Here is a 23,181-nt window from a genome sequence, read left to right as displayed (position 1 = left end):
TTCTGGGTCCACCAGGGGTTCATAGGCTGGCTCCCAACCCAGACTCTCCCAAGTATATTACCCGATGCATGAACCAGGACCATGAGTAGTAAACAAAATATCAGACTTTACAACCCAGTGCAGTAACCATATAAATAAATTGTGATTATATGAAATACCACAAAAATACTTGCACAGTTGCTCAAAGCTGCACCCATACGGGAAAACCGTGAAGTACAAGATTGTTTCAACCTAATATAAACTTATTTTGACTTGTACTTATGTTCTTTGTCTATTTACTTACTTATATGCTATTGCATGACCTCCTCTGATGTGTCTGTAATATGTATCTTTTTTCCCAAATTTTTGGCCTGAATTTCGACCTTCTGTCTTGAATTTCTGTCCTGAATTTTGACCCTTTGTCCTGAATTTTTACACGCACCGTCCTAAATTTGCACAGATGCCAGTTGGTCATCCTATTGCCTCTGCAGACACCAGGGTTGCCGCAGACTTCTCTGAGCAGGAAGTGAGCAGAGGTGTTGACAGACACAAGCTCTTCGAGCCGCAGGCGCTCACCGCTGGACTGTCTCGCATTTCTGCTTTTTCTTTTTTTCTTTTTTTTAAATCAGGTTGTACTGGACATGTTTCAGGGCGGCGTCACAAGGCTGCAGAGTAGCGTAAGCCTCGAGTTCCTTCTCTAAGGAACACAAACGAAGGCTGAATACGGAAAGAGGCGAGTGACAGAAGATGTCTTGTAAGTAAACGCGTTTGCAATCCATTCCATAACTCGTTTAGTATAAGCCGGAAAGCACCGAGAATATGACACGTGACCAGTGCCGTATGTTTTCTTTTGTGGTTTTTGGAATTCATTTGCAAATTTCAGATGCTGAAGGGTAAACTGTACAACTGGTCTTTGAGAGGCAGTGGGCGGGCGAGAGAACACTTTAACACGACCTCTCAGCTGCTGCACTGCCAGGCTTCGTAGCGCTTTAACATGCAATCCCTTAAGTAAATCTCCGCCAGTACAGTAAGTACAATGAGCCCTAATGTAATCAAGGAAAATGGTTCCCTGCCCATGGTTGGGCAGTGAGAGACAGTTTTAATTAGAGTGCATCACGTGCCTCGTAGTGATGGGCTCCGGTGCCACTGCACCTGATGCACTAATGATAGCATCTGTCAGTACTGACACACTCTACTTAAGTATTCACTTTATTCAACTAATGCACCCCCAAAATAGGCGTCCCTGACTGAAGTATAAACTTTGTTGAGGAAAAAATAACCACGTTTGTGTCAGAAATCACGGTCATTTAAAGGAATAGAGGCGGTTGAGTCACATACAGACCCTTTGAAATGTTACACAACCTCTTTACTCCTGTACGAATAATTTTTTATTTCCTTTTTTTATGGTCTGGCTCGCCGGACAATTTTGTGAGAATAACCCGGACGGGGTCTTTGGCTCAGCTCACATGTTAAGAACCAGGAGTAAATGCTTTGATTGGGCAGAAGTTGTGTTCTTCCACAAAAATGGCTTGCCCCTCGCACAGCTGTTATCATTTCGTTTATTGATCCAGCTGCCAGAGCTTGAACTTTAAGAGAAACACACATGCCACGGTAATGCTATTGAAATGTCTTAGATAATTAGAAAATGTTTGCTGTTTTTTTCTAGCAGCAGAACAGATAGGAACGGTCAGTCATTAACCTACATAGGTTTAAGGTTTGGCTTGATAGAGCATTCATGAGCCAGACCTATTGGCATTGTCAATGCTTATCTTTATTGTAAGTACTGCCACCCATTTCCTTTCTGCCACTGTAACTCATTGGTTCTTTTTGTACTCAGTCTCTTGATCTGGCAGTGTCACTCCCTTGTCTTTCATGTATTTTCTAACTACTTTGTGCTTTGTTCTCTCTGTCAGGAAGTCCACAGCCTTGTCTCTCATTGTCAATCCATTGCCTTCTATTGTCACTCTTCTAAACTCCCTGAATGTAACTTTCCTACTTTTCCCCTCACTTTGTCACTTCACTTCAAGTTCAGCCCTGTTAGGTTTCTCCGGTCCATGTGTGACATGCTGCTCCAGTCCAGGATTTGTCATTCTGTTCTGGTTCATGTAATTTTGTTTATACCATTGTAAATCAGGACTACCCATCCCAGAATTCAAAGGAAAAAAGTTGGACTGGAGCAGCACATCACACATGGACCTAGGAAACTTGGCAAATATGCAGGTTCCCACTGAACCACTCTTCAGTCCTCTCTATCTCCGGTTCTTAATTTGAGCTGGTTTTTCAGGTGCTCTGCACCGGCACTTAATTGTCAACACATGCTCTTGTGACAGTCTGCCACAAGGTGGCGCTGTCTGGCTAATTTAGAGTTGACCACAACAGCACTTTGTTATTAATTCAATATATATTAAAAATGACTATTACCTGCCGCCCAAGCCATTCTTATAGCTTTGGGGGCCTGAAATAGTCAGAATTGTAACAATTGTAGGAGTGTGATGGTTAGTAGTTCTGTTGTTACGATGATCGGCAGCATAGCAGGGACAATGTGTGGTGCAAGCTGCAGTGGCCTCGTCACGAGAGCCCTGGCACTTCTTTTTTTTTTTTTACAAATTAAGCACTGTCTACCTCTTATTGTCACACCACAGCTCTCTTGCACTGTTTTCCTTTAGTTCTCTTGTCACTCCCTCCCGTCAATCTTCTTCTCACTCTCTGAGTCATTCTTTTTCTAATTGTTCTCTCATAGGCCCCCAGGTTTCCTCTCTCTATGCTTTGCCACTTTATCACTGCAAATCCAGTGGTCTTGTACTGCCACCACATTGTTCCCTCTCAATTTAACAGTGCAGAGCAAAGAAAGTTAAGCTTCTTCAAACACTTTGGTAACTGAAGGCTAGATTTCGGTATATTATATATTCAATTTTTTAGCATTGCCATAATTAATTCTCACCACTTGTTATTCAGCACCAACACACCAGCCTCTCTGTTGAGAAAAAAACACTTTCACTCATGTGTTCTATGTGGACTGACAGTTATGCAACCCATGTGATTACATGATTTCTCAGAAAACTTTACTGTTTCCTTTCAATAATGGTAACAATGCCATGATACATCATTGACTTGACGCCATGATTGTTTGCATATAATTGTCCATTTCCCATTTGGAATTATGGACTACACTATTTTTGTTGTTTGTACTATTGCAACAAATAGCCTTGACAAGTCCTGTTTAACTGAGGAAAGGGTGTGTCCCAGTGGAAACATGTTATGTTGCCTTGGACTCCAAAAACCTTTGCACCTGAGCTAAATCAACATTAAATTAAAAGATTATTGTTAACTCGCAATGGTCAAAATGTGTCATTTATAGTCCGTTTTGTAGTTGCTCAGTACCAGTTAACTTTCTGCTTTAACCCTTTCACTGCTAGGCCCCCCCCCCCCACCACCTATGGTGGGAGCACCAGCCCCAGGGCCCGCCGGAGCTTCTGAGCCCAGCATCGTGTACTTACACGTGCATGGCTTAATCTTTGAGACAAGCATAACTACTGGCAGGATCAACCAGGTAGCCGCCCCTTTTAGACGGTGTTGGGAGAAATGTGCCCATCCTGGTTAGACTGTCGCACCCCTCAGGAGCCTGCTGGGGCAGCTCACCCACCTGGGGGGCTTTCTTGGGGGAAAGGTGTGGTCGCACAGGCTCTGGTGGCCCAGCCGTTTCCACGGAAGGGGGATGCGGGCCAAGGTGCAGCCTGAGCAAGATGCAGGGGTGCCGGCATGGGCAGCAAGGACACCCCACAAACAGTTGTTCCAAGCTGTTGCAGAAATGCGCTAGGCGGAGAAGGAAAAGTGTGTGGTGTGCGGGGGCCCGGACGACCAAACAGCATCCAGGACCTGTCGTTACCCAACCCTTTCAATCTGGCAGACCACTGAGAGGCACATGCTGCCAAGGCTGCACAGCCTTTGTCTGCTGGGTAGGGAAAGGGCCTCTGCAAATGGCGAGCCCTTGAGTCTCACAGTCCCTGGCAGGGTGGAAGCTCTTTGCTTGAAACATCAGCCGAGGCTGGCCAAGCAGTCCATACCTGTTCAGACAAGCGTGCCTAAGCAGACAGAGTATAAAGCACTGGCTGGCCAGACACTCGCCGGGCAGGCCACCCTAAGGGGGGATTTCGGCATTGCATCCCTGCCTGCTCTCGGAGAACGCAGTTATGAAGGAAAGGCCTGATCGGGCAGGGCTGAGATGCAGTTGGGGACCCGGGCCCCTGGGGCCCTACTGGTGCTGGCCCAGGCTCTGGCAGCAACTGGCTGAGAACTGCTGGACCTCATGGGGGTCCGGAGTACCCTGTCCCTAATAATCCAGAGGAAGACTACCCCACTTTCTTGTAATCTGTGCGCACCGAGTGACAGAGGGGACTGCCTGCGCAAACCCACACGACCTCCTGGAGCCCTGCCTTGGCTCGAGGAAGCAAATGAGCCCTCATCAGGACTTCCAGGGCAGCCTGGCCATCTGGTCCCCATTAGAAAGCATGGTGTGCAACCAGATGGCCGGGCTCGGAGGACGACAATCAGGTCATGCTGTGCTTTAATAAACAGCTTACGCTTGTCCTCTGAAGGTGACAGAGACCTTGTGACCCAGGTGCTCAGAGCCCCAGCTGGGTCTCAGGCACAACGCTATGAGAGGCGCCCTGACAGAGCTCCGACCTTTGTCCCACAGGCACCTTAACACACAGACAAAGCTGGGGAGGCCTCCGAGGGCATGAGGGACCCCTGTACCGGGCCCTTGGTGGTGCGGCATACCGAAGGATGGAGAGCAGCCCGGAAGGGCCCGCCCTGGGGCCCGGTCACAGCTCCTTGACCTGGATTTGCAGGGGGGGTCCTCCACAGGCCTGCGGGACCCCATCCATATGGCTTGGCTGAGGACAGAGCCCAGGACAGGGGGACACCACCCCAGGGCCTGTGTGGGCCTCGGTCAGAACTTCTGAGCCTGACCAAGCAGGGGAAGCCTTTCTGGGTCTGATTGACCCCCGTCCCGGGCCTTTGGTGGTGCAGCAGACCAGGGGACGGAGCTCTGGGTGGGAGAGCCCAGCCCGGGACATTGGGGGAGACAGAAGTCAGAGTTAGCTGTGTAGGCTGGCTCGCTGGTCATCTTGTCAGCCAGCCCAGCAACCAGATGGCCCGGGACGACCCAGCGACCAGATGCCCTAGGAGTGCCCAGCGACCAGATGGCCAGGCCCCAGACACATAGGTGCCCACTGACAACAAGAGTGGGTGTGCACTCTGAGGCCGGTTCCGGCCATCTGGTTGCCCTGCTGACCTGCCTGGAATCGTGCACCCAAGCCAGCAACCGGTGGTGCCGGTTGGGAGGGGTAGGCCCCCATACCGAGTTGAACGTGATGAAGGCGACCTCCCACGGGCCTGCACACCCCACCACATCCCTCCTGCCAGCGCAGGTGTGATGATGGGGGGTGCCGAGAGCACCCTCAAATGAAGAGAAAAGCTTGGGTCAGAGAATGACTTTCAATAGGTTGCAGCGAGGCAGCTGCTCTGCTACTTATGAAACCCTGAATCAGAATAAGTTAATCTACAAATGATTTAGCACCAGGTGCTCCACAAATATGGGGTGCAGTAAGGGAGATGGAGACGGCCCATTTCATGTGCACACCGGGCCCAAAAGTGATTGGTTGTACTCACGAGCTAAAGAGGCCAGCTATCCAAAGCCAACGAGGCTCCACAGCACTGCCATATCATTACAGTTTAGTGGGGATTCTGACTTACAAGCTTTCAGTCAGTCAGTCAGTCAGTAATTCTTTATTCGGTGGTTAAAAACCATCATAAAAGAGTACACATTATATACAATTAAAATAGTATTAAATCATCATGCAAGAACATTGACTAAATCTACATACATAAAAATAATTCCTTGTTCACAGTGAGTCCGCCTTGATAGCTTAATGGGAATAACGGGTAGGGAATCCTGCAGGGTTCACAAATGGATCTAACCTCTGGTTACCCTTAATCTTAGTGCAAATTTCAAGAAACTTATGACAGAACACAGTGTTAACGGGTCACTAGCCCTTTGTAGGAAGGTCAGTGCCTCTTTGGCTCTGGTAAACCTGGCCTTTTTTAAAATTTCCTTTAAAAATCTACGTCTTGGTATTGCATAAAGAGGACATAGGTGTACAAAATGAAGGGTGTCCTGCGGAGACCTATTGTCGCAGCCGCAGGCACCCTTCTGCTCAATTGAATGACTAAAACCAGCTGGTTCAGCTAACAAATGTGATAAAAAATTGAGCCTAAAACGTGACATTAAAAACCTTTCTTGAGCATTATACATAACACAAAGATACGGTTCCATCCCTTTAGTGGTTTCAAGCCTGCTATAAGCACTCACTGATCGTTTGACCCCTTCCACTGTGGTTCTAACAGACGATCTTTGATCCAGAAAAATTCTCTTGAGTTTAAGCTTATCCTGTGGTGTGATCGCTGAAGGGTTTGAGTAAAACTCCTTACAGCCCATATTTTCCAGGCTAGTTTTAACATAGTTAAGCCATGGGATATTCAGGCTTTTATCTCTTCCTAAGCAATCTTTTAGGATCTGCCTACTCAGCGCAGCTTCGGGGTTTGTCCAGGTTTTGAGCCAGGCCAGAATTGGTCTAAATTTTATCATATCCTCTATGTAGGGTCTTCCTAATTCTCTGTGTACTATGACAGCTGGGGTGCAATTAGGAACTTTCAATATTGAGCGAAAAAATTTATTTTCCTCCCTTTGCAGTGAGTCAAGATTTATAAAACCCCACACTTCTGAGCCGTACATGGCTTTGGAACAGCACATTGAGCCATAAAGGTTCATTGTTTGTTCCGGACACCATCGGCCAATTCTCCTCCCGTAACCTGCTATGGCTCCAGTTGAGGCCACCAATTTTCCACACCTTTCCTGTACCAGAGGGGCAAATTTCAGTGACTCGTCGAAGAGCAAGCCTAGGTACGAGAAAGATTGCACCCTTTCTAGTGTATGATTTCCAATTCTATATGGGAAGCTGGTCCGTGGTTTGTGACCTGCTGTCATTACATAAGATTTTTTTAAATTGACAGACAAATCTAGCACGTCCATGAATTTGACAAACCCATCAATTAGAATCTGCAAGCTTTTGGGGGTTCGCGCCAGGAGAACCGCATCGTCTGCGTACAGCAGCACCGGGATGTTGCGTGTCTCCACCCTTGGGCAATCTGTTTTTAAAATGGTCAGGGACTGTTCTAAATTGTTGATGTATAATGAGAATAAGAAAGGAGCAAGTATGCAACCCTGCCTCACACCGCTTGTGCATCTAAAGGAATCAGTCAATCCCCCTTCCTTATTGTAACGTACTCTGGCAGAGGTCTCTCTATGCAGTTCCCTCAGAGTACAGATTAGACCTGGGTCAATTCCCAGGTGATTCATCATCGCCCAAAGCTTGTTCCTATTAACATGGTCGAATGCAGCAGCCAGGTCCATAAACCCCAGGTAAATGGCTTCGTTGCTGGTTTTAATGTACTTTGCGACCAGCATATAGAGGTTTAAGCATTGGTCACTGGTAGACCTTCCGGTCCTAAAACCATACTGAACGTCCGAGATGATATTGTTATCCTTGGCCCATTCAGTCAGGCAAATCAGTATTGCTCTTCCTAGGATTTTAGCTGTGACATCTATCAGGGAGATTGGACGGTAACATTGGAGGTTATCTCTGTTGCCCTTTTTAAAAATAGGTACTATAATAGCCGACGACCAGGAGCGGGGCAGACCGACCATAATGGCCGCATTTATGACTCTGGTTAAAATAGGGGCCCATAACTCCACATTACTCAAAAACAGGTCCGGGGGGGTCCCATCTGGGCCCGGGGCTTTATTTTTAGTTAGTCCCACAATGCCCAAGACAATTTCTTCTAGGGTAAACTCCAGTAACTGTCCCTGCAAAACCACCCCCATCTCCTCTGTCCAGTCTTCCTCCCCATGGTTGTACAGGCCCTCAAAGTGGGCTGTCCATTTTTCCGGCAAGATGTTTGTGCCAACCTCAGGGGCGTTGTTATCTTGAAAACAAGGGGTATTTATTAGTCTCCAAAATTCCGTGATATCCCTTTTTTCGGAGGCCTCCCTCAAGGCCGCCCACGCTTCCCCCTGCAGTGCTGCTTTCCTTCTTTTCAGCTCCTTCCTGTATTTTAATCTACACGTGATGACTTTTGCTGAGTCCCTGGGTTTACTACTAAGGGCTTTTTTTAACTCCCTCAAGGCTCGTGTGCAGTCCCCATCAAACCATCTCGGTGTATTCGAGTTGGTTTTCTTTGGGGCCTTGGTCCACAATAGCCCCTCCACCAGGCTAGTTATTTGGCCAAATGCATTTGTTAAACGAGCCCCTACGACAGAGAGATCTAAACACTCATCAATGAGTGATTTACCTTTTTCCATTAAGGACCGGTAAAATCTTTCCCCGTCTAATTTCGCCCACCTGAGTCTTCTACCTTGATCCGTAGCTCTCTCGGTGATGCCCCCAACTGGGTTGGCCTTTTGTTTTGCCAGGTACAAAAACTCCAATACCAAAGGATTGTGATCACTGAAGGGGCTCCACTCAATTCCTACTTCAGTGATCCGGCTCTTTAAACATCTAGAAGCAAGAATATAATCTATGTAGGAAGAGCACCCTCTCCCTTTAAAAGTGGGGGGGAGTGTGCCATCTGGCCCCAGTGGTATCATGTCAACCGTGTGTTCCAGATCATGAGATTGAAGGAGCTTTCCCAGGTCTGTACCACTCGATGAGTGACTAAAATGGGGACCTTTTTTCACTGGGCATTGTGACCAATTCACATTAATCGGAAACAACAGGGGGCATAAGTGGCAATTCAAATCACCCACTACTAGTATCAATGGGGCCAGGGCCCCGTTAGCGGGCGCGAGCTCTTGGCTCAGTCTGGAATCTAGTTCCGCCAGAATTGGAATATCATCTCCTGGAAGGCCCGTATTATACACGTTAAACAACACGAGCCTTAACCCTTTACTCCTGAACCTCAGAGCCTGGATGTTCCATGAAAACCAGTCCACACTGGACCATTTGCCTTGTATTTTTAAATCTACATACATGGACAATCCTCCCTTGGCTCTGCCTGAAGTGGTTTTCTGTGCTGGGGTAAAAAAACATTTGTATCCAGCCATATGAAAGTGGGTGTTGTCCGTTACCCAGGTTTCTTGCAAGCAAATTATGTGGAAATGGGCCATGTATTGCCGCCAGTCCTCATTATCAAATTTACTTGCAAGACCTGCTATGTTCCAAGAGATAGTTCTCACTCCCTCTTCCGCTATGTTATCAGTCCCTGGCCCAGTCATACCTTGAGAGATATTAACAAACCCATCTTGGTTCCTAGCAAGTGGACTCTGCAATTCCCTATCCTGCAGTGTTGAAACTGGGGCTATAGCTCCTGTCCCTAAGATTACTTGCGGGCATCCCTTAGCGATGGAGTTAGAGGCTTCCGGAGTCTTTACTAGGCTCCTGCACCTGCCCTCCCCTAATGTTGACTGCCTATCCTCTTTAACCAAAAATTGTGTGAGTGGTGTTCCCCCTCTGTTTATCGAGCCTCCCCCAATCAGTGCATCCAGGTCAAGATTCTTATATTCCGTCTCGGCCTGCTTTTCCGGGGTGTATGGGGCGATTAGTCAGCCAGTCTCCTCTAGGGACCTTAATGGGCTGAACCTATTTACCCAACATGGGTGTCCCCCTTCCCAAATTCCTGCCATTCCTCGTGTGCAATTTGGGGTCCTGTTTGAGTTCAAGTTTAATCCCTCCCAACTTCTCCATGTGTTATACTGTCCCTCGTGGGTTTCATGCTGCCTTAGGTAAAAATAGCTAAGTGACAGAGGCCTTATACCGCTCACACGCCTAAGTGTCCCCTGTCTGAGGATATGCTCAACAACCCCCCTGTCCCTAAAGTTAGCGATAATACAATTGCCTTCAATGTTTTTGGGTCTGATTCCTAACCAGTTCACTCTTCTAACCAAAAGGATTTCCCCATCTTGGTTATCTGCTAATGGTCTATTTTGGGTCAACCAATGAATGAGTTTATTTTTTAGGTCCTGATGTGTTTCTCTCAGTTCGTGTTTTAATTCGGGGACCCCAGCAAAAACTACCACAAGCGGGCAAGACTCAGGTGGTAAATTTACAGTGGGTAGAGCCTTAGTGGAGGTTATTGTAGTAGCCCTCTCTACATTGTGTACTGTTCTTCCATTGGGATCAGCAGAGAGTTGGGAACGCTTATCCGATTGTTGCACACCTAGACCATTAATTATGTGTAAACCTCTATCACTTGGGGTAGTGAGCTTGTCCACTTGTAACTGGGGAACCGGGACTTTGTGGGTCTGTACAGTTATTATTTGTGCGTCCCTTGTATTACTAATGTTCCTCTCCCTTTGGGGCACTAAGTTAGAGTCTGAGGTACTAATGGAATTACTTGATTCCCCTACTAAGCTGCCTTTTTTCTCCCTATTTTTTAGTTCACTCAGGGTTTTATCCAACCTGCTTGCCAACGGCTTCATCTGATTTACAATAAAAGTTTCTAAATGAGCTTGTAAATCTGACGTGATTTGGGTCAACCATATTGGTGGGTCTACTTGATCAGCTGTCTGTACTGCTCGCTCTACCCCAATGTTGTTTCTACTCACAGGGTGGGAGGAACTAACTATGCTATTTTTAGTCCTTCGCTTCTTTAGGCAGCCTTTCTTCTTTTTTTGCATAGTTGCGCTTTTAGCTGAGCCTAAGTCCTCCCTTTTCCTGATGGTGATCTGTTGGGCACACAGGATATCCTGCTCGCTAAGCTCTGGAGGGCTGGGCGATGTAATTAACACGACCTCCTGGTCCTGATCTTGGGTAGTGACAAGTGGGTCAAGTACTGGGGTTAGGGACAAACGTCTCTCTGTGCGGTCGATTTCACTAGACACAGCCCCTAGCACTCTTTTAAGCATACGGTCAATAGCTGTGGGCTGCATGATTACAGGAAAAGGTGAGCTAGTATCAGCTTTATGCGACTGGGGGACAGAGGGAGTGTTGAGCTTTGCTCTTATCGAGCATGTGACCGTTTTGCCTGTCATGCTCCCAACAACAATTAATCACTGCCCTTGAAGAAATCGTGGTGGTACTTGTTCACCCCACGCTAGACCTAACCTTCACTACACCCAATGTGGAATAGATACGGTTTTATCCCCTCCTCCCCTGTCACGGCATGCGCACATTACAATACAGGCAAAAATGTCGTGTCAAATGGCAGAGTCTCACAAAAGAGGGATATGTGTTTGTTTTTGCAATCCCTAAATCAAACAAACATAACTCACTGATAGATCTCCGGGTGTGGAAACCAAGAGGGGTGGCCCAGCCCGGCCTCCTCCGGACCCCGACGGGCAAGGACGGGCCTGCCCTTGGCCCGGGCTTTGCCCGGGCGCTGCCCGCGCGTGTCCCGTGCTGCGGGAGGCTGCTAGGGGCTTTATGTGCCTGCGGGCGCTCTTTGGCCGCGTCACAGCGGCGACCGGCTAGGGCGTCTGGGTGATGGAGTTCCCTCGATGTCCGTTGCCCTCACGGCGGCGATTGGAACTGCCTGGTGTCGCTCCCCCTGCCTCCGGTGTCAGCGTTCGTGCAGAGAAGGTAATCCCGCGCTGCGGGAGGCTGCTAGGGGCTTTATGCGCCTGCGGGTGCTCTTTGGCCGCGTCACAGCGGTGACCGGCTAGGGCGTCTGGGTGATGGAGTTCCCTCGATGTCCGTTGCCCTCACGGCGGCGATTGGAACTGCCTAATGTCGCTCCCCCTGCCTCCGGTGTCAGCGTTCGTGCAGAGAAGGTAATCCCGCGCTGCGGGAGGCTGCTAGGGGCTTTATGCGCCTGCGGGTGCTCTTTGGCTGCGTCACAGCGGCGACCGGCTAGGGCGTCTGGGTGATGGAGTTCCCTCGATGTCCGTTGTCCTCACGGCGGCGATTGGAACTGCCTGGTGTCGCTCCCCCTGCCTCCGGTGTCAGCGTTCGTGCAGAGAAGCTTATCTTTCAATTTCAGGTTCTGATCTCAAGTAAAGTTTGATGATTTTCGCCTTTGAAGAGGGTGTTTGAGGTCTCCAAGAGAATGCTGTTTCGTTGAAGCTGACTTAAAGTCTATGGTTGCTGTCCGTTGGCCTGTGGATTTACTTATGAAGAATGGTTTCTTCTTTTCAGCTGTTGCCAGATCTCAGACTGTGTTTTTTCTTGGACTTAACTGTTATTTCACACAAAGAAAGAGGATGTAGTATTCTCTTGTGCTCCTTATATAGGGGTCTTCTCTAGCTTTCAGTCATAATTCCATAGATGGCAGCTTTGCCCCATTGGCTCTTCAGCTAAGCACATACACCAAATCGGCCACCGGGCTTGATCCCTGCAGAGTTGAGAGCTCCCATGCTGGGGGTAGCCCACCCCCTGGCCTTGTCTGAGGTGCCGTGAGGGAAGAGCCAGGTGGCTTCTCCCCATCTCAGATGCCCCCACTGAGAGGAACAAGGGGGTCCCCTGGCAGCCTAGGCTCCTTCTCATCCATGCTGTCCTGCTGCATAAGAAGGGCCACTCCTCGGTCGCCCGAAACCCAGTCGAGCTGGGATCAGGCACAGGAGAGGCTGAGGCAGCTTGGCCTTTGGGGGTGTCCCAATCTGGGAAGGCACTGCCATTTGGTTCCCTCGTGGGGTCATGCTGGGTGAGTATTGGTTCCGTCTCGGGAGAGCTTTCCATCGTGCCATCCCCGAAGGGGCCAGGTCTTCCGCCATCCTTCGTGTTACATCAGTCTTGTCTTTTTGGGTCGAGGAGCCCGCCCCATGCTAGTTCCTCACCCCAGAGCCGGCAGACAGCTCAGCTGGCTATGGATGGGCCAGGTGCTGTGTCTATGGTGTGTTTTCCATCTGGGAGGCAGCCAAGGGTTTTGGGCTGGTGCTGTCAGTCACCCAGGTTGCTCCACAGTTCCTTCTGCAGGTTCAACTACAGAAACCTTATTATGACTTTTACTTCCTCTAGATAGTCAGGTTTGATCATCTTCTCGGCGCATCACCAGGGCTGTTGCCGGCCTCATAAACCATCCAATCGGAAGTAGCACTAGGCAGTATGTACAAAGGGCAGGGATTTAATCAACATGAGCATATGACCCGCACTTACTGGGAATTCCTTGTTCATGGGAAACAATTGCAATCCCCAGTTCCTATCACAAACGGGGTTCAATGGGTTACTCACACCTGTCGGCAAAGAGTAGGCAAGCTGATCCAGGTGAGCAGCCCCAGAAATCTAAGGGCATCACAGACCTGTTATTGCTCGATCTCATATGCTGAATGCCACTTGTCCCTTCATGAAGTTGAACGCCAACCATTGGGGGTTGTAAAACTAGTTAGAATGGAGTAGTATCATTTGTTTTTGGAATTAACCACAAAAAATGGTCTACCAACTAAGAAATGCCATGCACCACTACCCACAGAATCAAGAAAGAGCTATCAATCTGTCAATCCATTCTGTGTCTGGGCCGGATCAGGTTTTCCGTGTTGAGTCAAATTAAGCCCTACTCCACTCCTGGTGGTGCCCTTTCGTCAATTCCTTTATGGAGAAATCTGGCTCTCTATATAGTGTACTAAAAAGAAGTACACTGTGCAGAGGGTCAAGTGGGTCCCCAATTGGTTTACAGAGGTTAAAGTAGTTAATACTAATGCTCTGTTTTGTGGTAGGGTGGGCATGCAGTTATGCTTATTAGACGATAGTGCTAAGCATTTGTTGTACTCTCAGGGGTAATAAATGAGACACGCACTCAAAGAACAAATCCAAGACCAATTTAGAAAATTAACACTTCTTTTTATATATATTTCAAACTCAAGAACTTCATTCAAAGGTAAGTACAGTTTTCAAAATAAACGTTCACAGGTAAGCAAAATGTTTAAACCTGTGCGCTTTTTTGCACAATGCAATAATATGGGAGGAAAAGTCAAAGATGCTTTAAAGTAGGTGCAGTCGGTTTATGGGTTCAACTTCTGGGATGAGAATAGTTGTGGGCCAAGGTTCAAACTACTACTAGCAGTTTGTCAGGAACTGCCGGTGTTCCACTGTGAGCAGCGTGCTGGTGAGGCTTATAGCTGGTGCGCTACAGAGAAGGCTGGGCCACCTGAAAAGAGGCTGCACAGGGGGACTTGTGGACAAGTCAGAGAGCTCCCAAATAGGAGCTCAAATCACTTGGGGTATTTGAGCAGGGGGGCATAGCCAGTTTATCTGGCGATTATCGAGAAAGGGCTGAGGACTGCAGGGATACGCACCAGTCCAAAGTTCTGCTGCATTTCTCTCCAGGCAGAGACTGGATGCGCAAAGATTCACCTCACATTCAGGGACAAGCCACTGGCAGTGGAAAAATCAAAGCAGCAGAACCACTCATGAAGTGGGTTTCAGTGATGCTGATGTCAATTGACTGCTGCTTGGTTCTGGTGCAGTGAGAATTTCGGACTGGACTCTCGCGGTTTGCTTTTGGTGCATGGTGTCCTTGGAGACATTTTGCAATTAATGTGATACCAATTAAGGTCATTCTACACAAATATATGAATCTAGATGTGGACAAAATGTACTTAATTTCCTTTTCAGAAACTACACAAAATGGCCCAAAAGTTATACAACACTATACAAACCGGATGTCTGGCATTTTGTGCTATTATTTAGTGGGAAGTGTGGCCTTGTGTCCATTTTCGTTGTGAGAATGCATTTCACGCTAAAAAAATAGTGCAAAATTGCATGTGAAGCGAACAATAGTTGCTCGCTTTCTGGTCATTAACGTTAATCCTGTGTTCCTGCAATAGGATTTGTACCAAAACCCAATCTGAATTAGCCAACATTGCGTAATGGTATAATCTCATTTCGCGTAATAAGCGTAACTTGACATAGAAGTAATTGCGTCACACACCAGTGTACACAAAATGTTGTCCAGTTCGATAGATGATTGTTTTTGCGATGCAGCACTTTATAAATGTTTACCAAATAAGAGAAAGCTAATCAAGTTCATTTCCAAATCAATCCTTGCTTGTCTGAATATTTAAATAGTACAGTCAAGAGGAAAACACACTTGGGTATTGACTCTTAGATGTTCAACATCATCCTTTGGCACTCTGATGTGTGTCTTTCTTTGTTGACAGCTCAGCTGAAAGCATGCGATCTGCACCTTACCACAAATAGGGCAGAGCATCACACAGATCATTACCACAGTCCTGGACTGATAGTGAGGAGAGGACAGATCTTCACGATCACTTTGCCCTTCGATGGTGACCTGCCGCCCAATGAGAGCATCATATTTACAGCATCGACAGGTAATAAACACTGAGGCAACATTTCACAGAACAGTGATCTCCGTAACACACTCAATTCACAAACAGCTTCTGATCATTACAGTTTTGCACCACAGTCCTGCAGAATCAGTCACACACTCATTTGTCACACAGCGATTTCCATCACACACTCACCTCATCGGTCATTCATTTGCAACTTGTGGCCAACTATCTAAGGTAGCCTCCACCTTCCGATTACTTCTTATGCAGGGACTCTCAAACACTCACTCACTGCTCAGATAATATCCATCATACACATTACACACAGATATAATTTTCCATCACACATGTGCATCACACTTTATGGAAAACTACCACCTAAAGTGCATTCTCTCAACAGAACAGCAGTCCCCATCATACACATACTCAATTTGAACCATTTTACACTCATTTCACAAGAATGAAAATTGACCCTGCGTTTTCTGCACTAGAGACGCTGTGCATAAGACACTCTTCCAAAGTGCAGGTAATCTTCACCACAAAAGTGCACCACCCACAGCAAGACACCCTAGAAGTAATCTTACAAGCAAGATCATTCCCTCTGTGCTATTTTCTCTGTGTGATGATTCACATTTTGTTAGTAAAAATGATTTTTGTTCTTTGAAAGGACCCGCGTCTGCAAAGCCTGAGGATTCAAACCACAGTTTCACTCTATCCAGCTCTAAAAGTGACAATGCTTGGAACGCTGTTCTACAGTCGCGTAACTCAAACTCTTTGGATGTTGTAATCAGTAGCCCTGCCAACGCGGTGATTGGTCACTATGGACTGAGTGTGCTGATCTCTTCTGAAAGTGAATCCGCCCAGCACCCCATTGAAAAATTTACACTGCTCTTCAATCCTTGGTGTTCAGGTAAGTGTCTGTAGAACTCTCAAAATGTGAGTGTGTCCAGGAAAGTACTAAGGGGCATATCTACAAGGCGGCGATATAGAATTATCGCCGCTTTTGCGGCCGTTTGCGGCCGAAAAGCGGCGATAATTTTATCGCTATATCAGCAAGGTCACACTATCGCGTGAAACCTTGCCTTAGCGCCTGAATTCCTAACGCCCATCTTTTCATCTCTATTGAGATGCAAAGTGGGTGTTCCTCCCCAGGATAACGGGAGAAATGTCACTAAGCGACATTTCTCCTATTATCAAGCCTCATGCAAAGCAGCATAGCGACAAGAAAAGTAGCTTTGAAACTGACTTAGCCATGATATCCTATGGAAGGTGGATATCATGGCTAAGTATGTGAGGCCCTATCAGCAAGCTATCGTCAAACTTCACGGGATTATCGCTGGGTTTCCAGCGATAATCTCACATTTGGCATTAAGCGCTAGGTTTTTTATCGCTTTTGAGATAAGCGTTGCTAATAGCATGCTATCTCAGCGATAAAAATCCACGGTAGCCGGCGATAATTATCCTAGTGCTAAGTGCACTTAGCAATAATTATCGCTGGTTGTCGCTGATATACCCCTAAATGAGATGACAATTATTTATAGCTTGCCTCAACGCATTATGAGGCATATCTACAAGGCGGCGATAGAAAATTATCGCCGCTTTTGCGGCCGTTTTCGGCAGAAAAGCGGCGATAATTTTATCGCTATATTAGCAAGGTCACGCTATTGCGTGAAACCTTGCCTTAGTGCCTGAATTCCTAACACCCATCTTTGCATCTCTAATGAGATGCAAAGTGGGCGTTCCTCCCCAGGATAACGGGAGAAATGTCGCTAAGCTACATTTCTCCTATTATCAAGCCTCACGCAAAGCAGCATAGCCACAAGAAAAGTAGCGATAACCTCTGTTATGGCTACTTTCCTTACACCTGCTTTGAAACTGACTTAGCCATGATATCCTATGTAAGGTGGATATCATGGCTAAGTATGTGAGGCCCTATCAGCAAGCTATCGCCAGACTTCGTGGGATTATCGCTGGGTTTTCAGCGATAATCTCACGTTTTGCAGTTAGCGCTAGGATTTTTATCGCTTTTGAGATAAGCGTTGCTAATAGCACGCTATCTCAGCGATAAAAATCCACGCTAGCCGACGATAATTATCCTAGCGCTAAGTGCGCTTAACGATAATTATCGCCGGTTGTTGCTGATATGCCCCAAAATACTTGTGGTGCCTCAAATCATTTACAATTCTCTACATTGATATATACACAAACCCAATCTTTATTAAATATGACATTGCTTCAGTGGTCACCTGACAGCAGGTGACTTCTTGGCTACTTCAAATTGTTTCCATTCTATATTGTCACCAAAGTCTCTTGTGGTCATTAAAATTTAGTGAGTCAGCTATCACAAGATCGACCAAATTTAAAGTGTTACGCCATCTTCACAGACTTTCTTTCCTAAACATGGTGCTGGCAACGAGGACTGGATTCACCTCAGGGTAAAAAGAGAGTGCCTGCAGATCAGAAGAGTGGCCTCTCAACATGGGTCTAGCTTGGTAGTGGGAATTTTATGTTCCAGTATCTGGGGAATATTTGTGCATTTGTCTGTCTGATACCACCATGATGTACATGGTGGACCCAGCTAAGAAAATGGGCATCCTCTCTCATGCCACTACCGCCAGCAGCATAACGGTGAACATAATCTTCCCTATAAGAGAAACGGATGTGTCATAGCCATCGAGTAAATCACCAATCCCTTTCTCCTAAATGAAACATAGGATGCAAGAGGATGAGACACTCACCAATCTATGGTGAGTTTCCTGTTAGCACTCACCTCTAAATGAGTCCCTCGTTTATTACTTTTAACCAATAGCAGTCTGCGGAATCTATTCACAAATGCTATACATGATCCAAATCATAGAGATTTTGTTAGCCCTTTACAGGTTATTGACTTAGACATATACCAGCATCTGTGTAAATTCCAGTCCTTGGACAGCTCATCTCCACTTTTATGCATTTTGCATTGCATACGAATGTTATTGGTTGATGGGCTGCCCACTATTCAGTTGTGTCTGTTTCGAAGAATTATAGTTTATAGTGTGTGATTTACTTGTAACTGCTTAAGGGTAAAGTGGAGCAAAGATGATCAAGAAACAGAGTCATTGTGCTTTTACAAAGCAGCATTATGTTTGTGTGGGTGGATCTGGGTTTATGGTATGGCGTTTGCTGAAAGTGTTTTATTTATTTTTGTTATTCACAGAGGGCTGCTTTATGATGTTGGGCCAATATTCTGGCTGCTCCTAAGTGTAAAATCGAGTTAGGCATGTAGGGTAAGAGAAGGAAAAAAGGATATAGTAAAACTGCTAGTGCATACATGGTGGACATGATTGTTCAATCTGTGGTTTTGACTGCTGTTAACGGCGAAATACAGATCACTTATAGAAGGCCAAGATAGATGCTTTGTAATGAGAAGCACCAAAGCAGCAGGCGCCATGACTCCATTTTTCTAAGATTGCACATCAGGGTTGCATCACTTTTGTGGTGCAGCCCTGGCGCAAAATCCATTTTATCATTTACTAAGCCACACAAAGTCGATTTGTGTAGTTTAGTAAATACATAGTGCTGCCTTGCGTTAGTTTGCATCGTACAGGCGTAACATGAGTGTAGCATGGCTGTTCCTGTGCATTCTCCCACATATTTTGACACAAACACTTGTAAACCTGTGTTTGTTTAACCGGTGTCAGAGCTGTGTTCAATGCCCGACCGGTATTTTGAAGGTAGCGTGCTTGCTGTTTTTAACCCAGAATCATTTTTAAAAACGTACTTTTCACTTGTTTTACTACTGTTGCCATTTTAGTTCTTTTAAAGGTAGCGTGGGGCTGGTTGCTGCTATTTTGCTCATTTGCACTCCTACTGCTCATTGGGGCGGCCATTTTGGGAGGTTGGGATTCGCGCTCTAGACGTCGCACGCTGCCTACATAAGAGGCATGCTGACGCGGATACGCAGTGTTTGTTTAACCGATGTCGGAGCTGTGTTCAATGCCCGACCGGTATTTTGAAGGTAGCGCTCTTGCTGTTTGTAACCCAGAATCATTTAAAAAAACTTACTTTTCACTTGTTTTACTGCTGTTGCCATTTTAGTTCTTTTAAAGGTAGCGTGGGCCTGGTTGCTGCTATTTTGCTCATTTGCACTTCTACTGCTCATTGGGGTGGCCATTTTGGGAGGTTGGGGTTCGCGCTCTAGACGTTGCACGCTGCCTAAATAAGAGGCATGCTGACGCAGACGCGCCGCTGGCGCACCAAAGGCGCACCTAAGGCAAGCCCGTCTGCGCACGTCCGCGCTCGTATCAGTCTCAGGGCGAGCCCCGCTGTCCGCATACTCCCAGATATAAGGAGGTATACTAAACAGGAGCTGTTGGGGCTTATGCCAGGAGGTAGTACATGGAGTTGTCCCAGGTTTATGGTGGATCAAGGAGTTAATCAATCAGTCGGGGTACGTGCTAATTGTGGCTTACAGCTGCCTACCCTTCTTGACCAGCCTGCCTGTGGTCCTCATAATACACCTACTTCAAACCACTGTAATGGCACTAGACACATTAAATGTGTTCTTTTTAACTCCAGGTCTTTAGTGAAGCATAGTTTAGAATGTGCTCTTCTCCTAGAAGAACACAATATCAAAGTTGCATTTATTACGGAAGCCTGGACAGATCAAGCTTCGGGGCCTGATCTAGTGAAAGCCACGCCCCCAGGTTTTTCTTGTTACTCCTTAGATAGACCCCTGAGGAAAGGGGGGGGGGGGGTAGCTGTCATCTATCATAACTCTTTGAATGCAGTTTTCCATCCTGCACCCAATTCCTTCTGTGAAGCACTTTTCTTTAACATCAATGCTCAGGGTTTCAGTACCTTTAAGGGGGTGCTCCTTTATCGTCCACCTGGCTCGAGATTGGGGTTTTTAGATTCGCTTGGCACCCTACTTGAAGATGGTATGAGCTTAAACGCTTTTACGGTACTCAGTGACTTCAATTTTTATCTTGAGGATCCTAGTGATTCTGACACTATTTGTTTGAATAGGGTAATGGAAACTGGGGAACTCAAGCAGCTCGTGGTGGGTCCCACACATCTTAAAGGACACACCTTAGAGAGGGATATTTTCTAACAATCCTTACATATCTTTCCATGAGGTATTCCCTCTGCGTGGGCTGTCCACAGTGCTGTATTTTTTGAGTTAAGGGTGCCATTAGATCCTATGTTGAATACGGCCCATTTGAAGACGCTGGAAAAAAGGGCGTGGAAAAACTTCGAGGGTTCGCAACTAGAGGAGGTTTTGATGAGCTCTTTACCTCTTCCCTCTTCTGAGATTGATATAGCCACTAAGTCTTATACTGAGTGGATAGACTTAGCTTGTAAAAAGTTGGCTCCTGTCACTATATGGACTCCTAAGCGAGCTCATCCTTCGGCTCCGTGGTATTCTGGTGAGCTCAAGCAGCAGAAGCTGGCTTGCAAAACACTTGAGCGAATCTGGAGAAGCAGCTACAACATCAATGACAAAATGCGCTATAAGCATAGTCTTAAACTCTATAAAGAGTTGTTGCTGGCCACAAAAAAGAGCTTCTTTTCAAAAGAAAATTCTTCAGGCCAGATCAAACCCTAAGGACGTTTTCTAAACGGTGATAAATTTTACTTCATCTAACGTTACAAAAAAGAACAGTAGTCCAGAGCTGTGTGAAACCTCGGCGACCTTTTTTCTTCAAAAGGTTGAAGGTATCTTTTCCACCTTTTCCCCAGAATCTTATGAAGTAGGTTTACTTCCAGGGAATTCTATCCAAAAAGAACCCGATTCCGGATTAATTTTTGACCAGTTTTTACCTCTTAAGCTGGAAGATACTGTTAAACTCCTTAGCTCTGCCCGATCAGGCGCCCCAAGTGATCCCTCCGCAGTTTCAATACTTAAATTGCTTCCGGAAATTATTTGTTCCGTTTTAAGCCTATTGATCAATAGCATTTTCTCTACTGGGATTTTTCTGATCGTTTGGAAAAAGGCATCTATTTTACCTCTTCTAAAAAAAAACACCTTAGACCCACTTGATCCTGCCAGCTATCGACCTATTTCTCGGCTTCCGCTGCCCGCTAAAATTATTGAGAAAGCCATGAACATTCAACTTAGCTCTTATTGTAATAACAACAATGTTTTGGACAAGACTCAATATGTCTTTAGGGCAATTCACAGTACGGAACTTGCTCCAATGAAATCATGTGAAGAGATAAGGGAGGCTTTGGATTCTGGTGGGAATGCTGTTTTGATAATGTTGGATTTGTCGACAGCCTTAGACACGGTCCATCATAGGGTGTTGATGGATCGGTTGTCTGGAGTTGGGGTTTGTGGGGTTGCTTGGAAACTCCTTCAATCCTTCCTAGCTGATAGAACTCAAACTGTCGACCTGGATAACCACAAATCGAGGCCGTTTAGCCTCCCATGTGGGGTACCTTAAGGGTCCTCGCTCAGCCCCACCCTTTTTAATATTTATGTGATACCATTAGCTGCACTGATCAGATCTTTTGGTTTTCAGTTAACCTCATATGCAGACGATACACAGATCGTCTTATCCATCAAAAACGGACATGAAAAGGAGGCTGGAGCTCGCTTCCATGATTGTATGCAAGCCATAGTGGGCTGGATGGCTTTAAATTTGTTTAAAGCTGAACTCAAATAAGACTGAGGTAATTGTATTTGGTTATAACCCTCATATTTGGACCCCGGATTGGTGGCCTTCAGAGTTGGGAAATCAGCCCATTCCAACTCTGAAAGTAAAAACTTAGCGGGCCATTGTGGACAATAGACTGACGTTCAATGATCACATTAGCTCAGTAGTTTCCTCCTGCTTTCTGATCCTGCAAATTTTGAGGAAGATTAAACCCTTTCTTTCCCAAACGGATTTTAAGACAGTAGTCACAGTCCTTGTTATGTCACGCTTAAATTACTGCAACGGCATTTATCTGAATGCCCAAAATCAACATCTTAATAGGCTTCAGATAGCTCAGAATGCAGCCGCAAGGCTTTTGACAGGCATACCGAAATTTGTGTCGGTAACAAAAGAGTTAACCCGGCATCCCTGGCTCCCGTTGAAGCAAAGGGTTTGTTTTAAGACCTTATGCGTAGCATTTAAGGCTCTCAACAGTACCGGCTCTGACCATTTGAGGCAAAAATTTAAATGGTATGCCCGACCAGGACCTTGAGGTCTAAAGGAGCAAAAAATGCTCAGATCCCCATTGTTAGGAAATCCAGCTGGGGAGGTAGGAGCTTTATTACCTGCGCGCCCAAAGCTTGGAATGAGCTTCTGTTTTATTATGAGAAATGCCGGAGACCTTCTTTCATTTAGAAAAGGTCTGAAAACCTAGCTCTTTACTCATTGAATCCCCTCTGACCATCGCTTAAACTGAACTCAGCGCCAGGACACCCTAGGGTAATCGTGCGCTTTAATACATTTAATTAACATAACATTAACATACCATAAACCTGGGTTTACATCAAAATGGTACACCTACCCAAAGGAGCCGTATCGAGGAGCAATATCCTAATTTCCCCTTGTTATTTTCTTTTTCCATGCATTCCATGCATTCTGAAGCACACATAGAAAGAGAAATATGAGTCTGAGGATTGTTTTTGTGAAAAATGCTGTCGCTCATAGAAAAGAGAGCCAATGGCTGAAGTGGACTGGCTCATTGTCCTATGCTACATGCTGTGGTGTATGCTAGAAAATGTAAGTGACAGCGTTGAAGTGAGTGTGATGGTTGACAGCTTGATTATGTCAATGTTATAGTGCAAGTGTGATCGTGTAAGTGTGGTGAGGGTGATGCAGATAGTGCAACAGCAGTCTGTGATGGTTTGTGCCGATGATCATATAATTGCAAGTGTGATGTGGTGAATTTAATGCAGTGAGATACAAGAAAAGTAATGTGTCAAGTGCAATAGCAGTCACTGTGATGATGTC

General features: G+C 46.2%; 1 protein-coding gene across 1 annotated transcript in view; it reads left to right on the top strand.

Annotated features, from left to right (window-relative positions):
• The first annotated feature begins 608 nt into the window (after positions 1-608).
• Positions 609-23,181, top strand: part of LOC146812221 (protein-glutamine gamma-glutamyltransferase E-like) — a 300,617-nt gene continuing 278,044 nt past the window's right edge. The window contains exons 1-3 of the mRNA XM_085619253.1: positions 609-733; positions 15,128-15,298; positions 15,924-16,166. Coding sequence (XP_085475379.1) covers positions 727-733; positions 15,128-15,298; positions 15,924-16,166 — 421 coding nt within the window. The 5' untranslated portion in view covers positions 609-726. The remainder of the gene's footprint in view (positions 734-15,127; positions 15,299-15,923; positions 16,167-23,181) is intronic.

Source organism: Triturus cristatus, chromosome 7 (assembly GCF_964204655.1).
Source record: "Triturus cristatus chromosome 7, aTriCri1.1, whole genome shotgun sequence".
NCBI classification, from domain to species: domain Eukaryota; kingdom Metazoa; phylum Chordata; class Amphibia; order Caudata; family Salamandridae; genus Triturus; species Triturus cristatus.
Note: the sequence above shows the minus strand (reverse complement) of the source record. Positions and strands in the feature narration are given on the sequence as shown.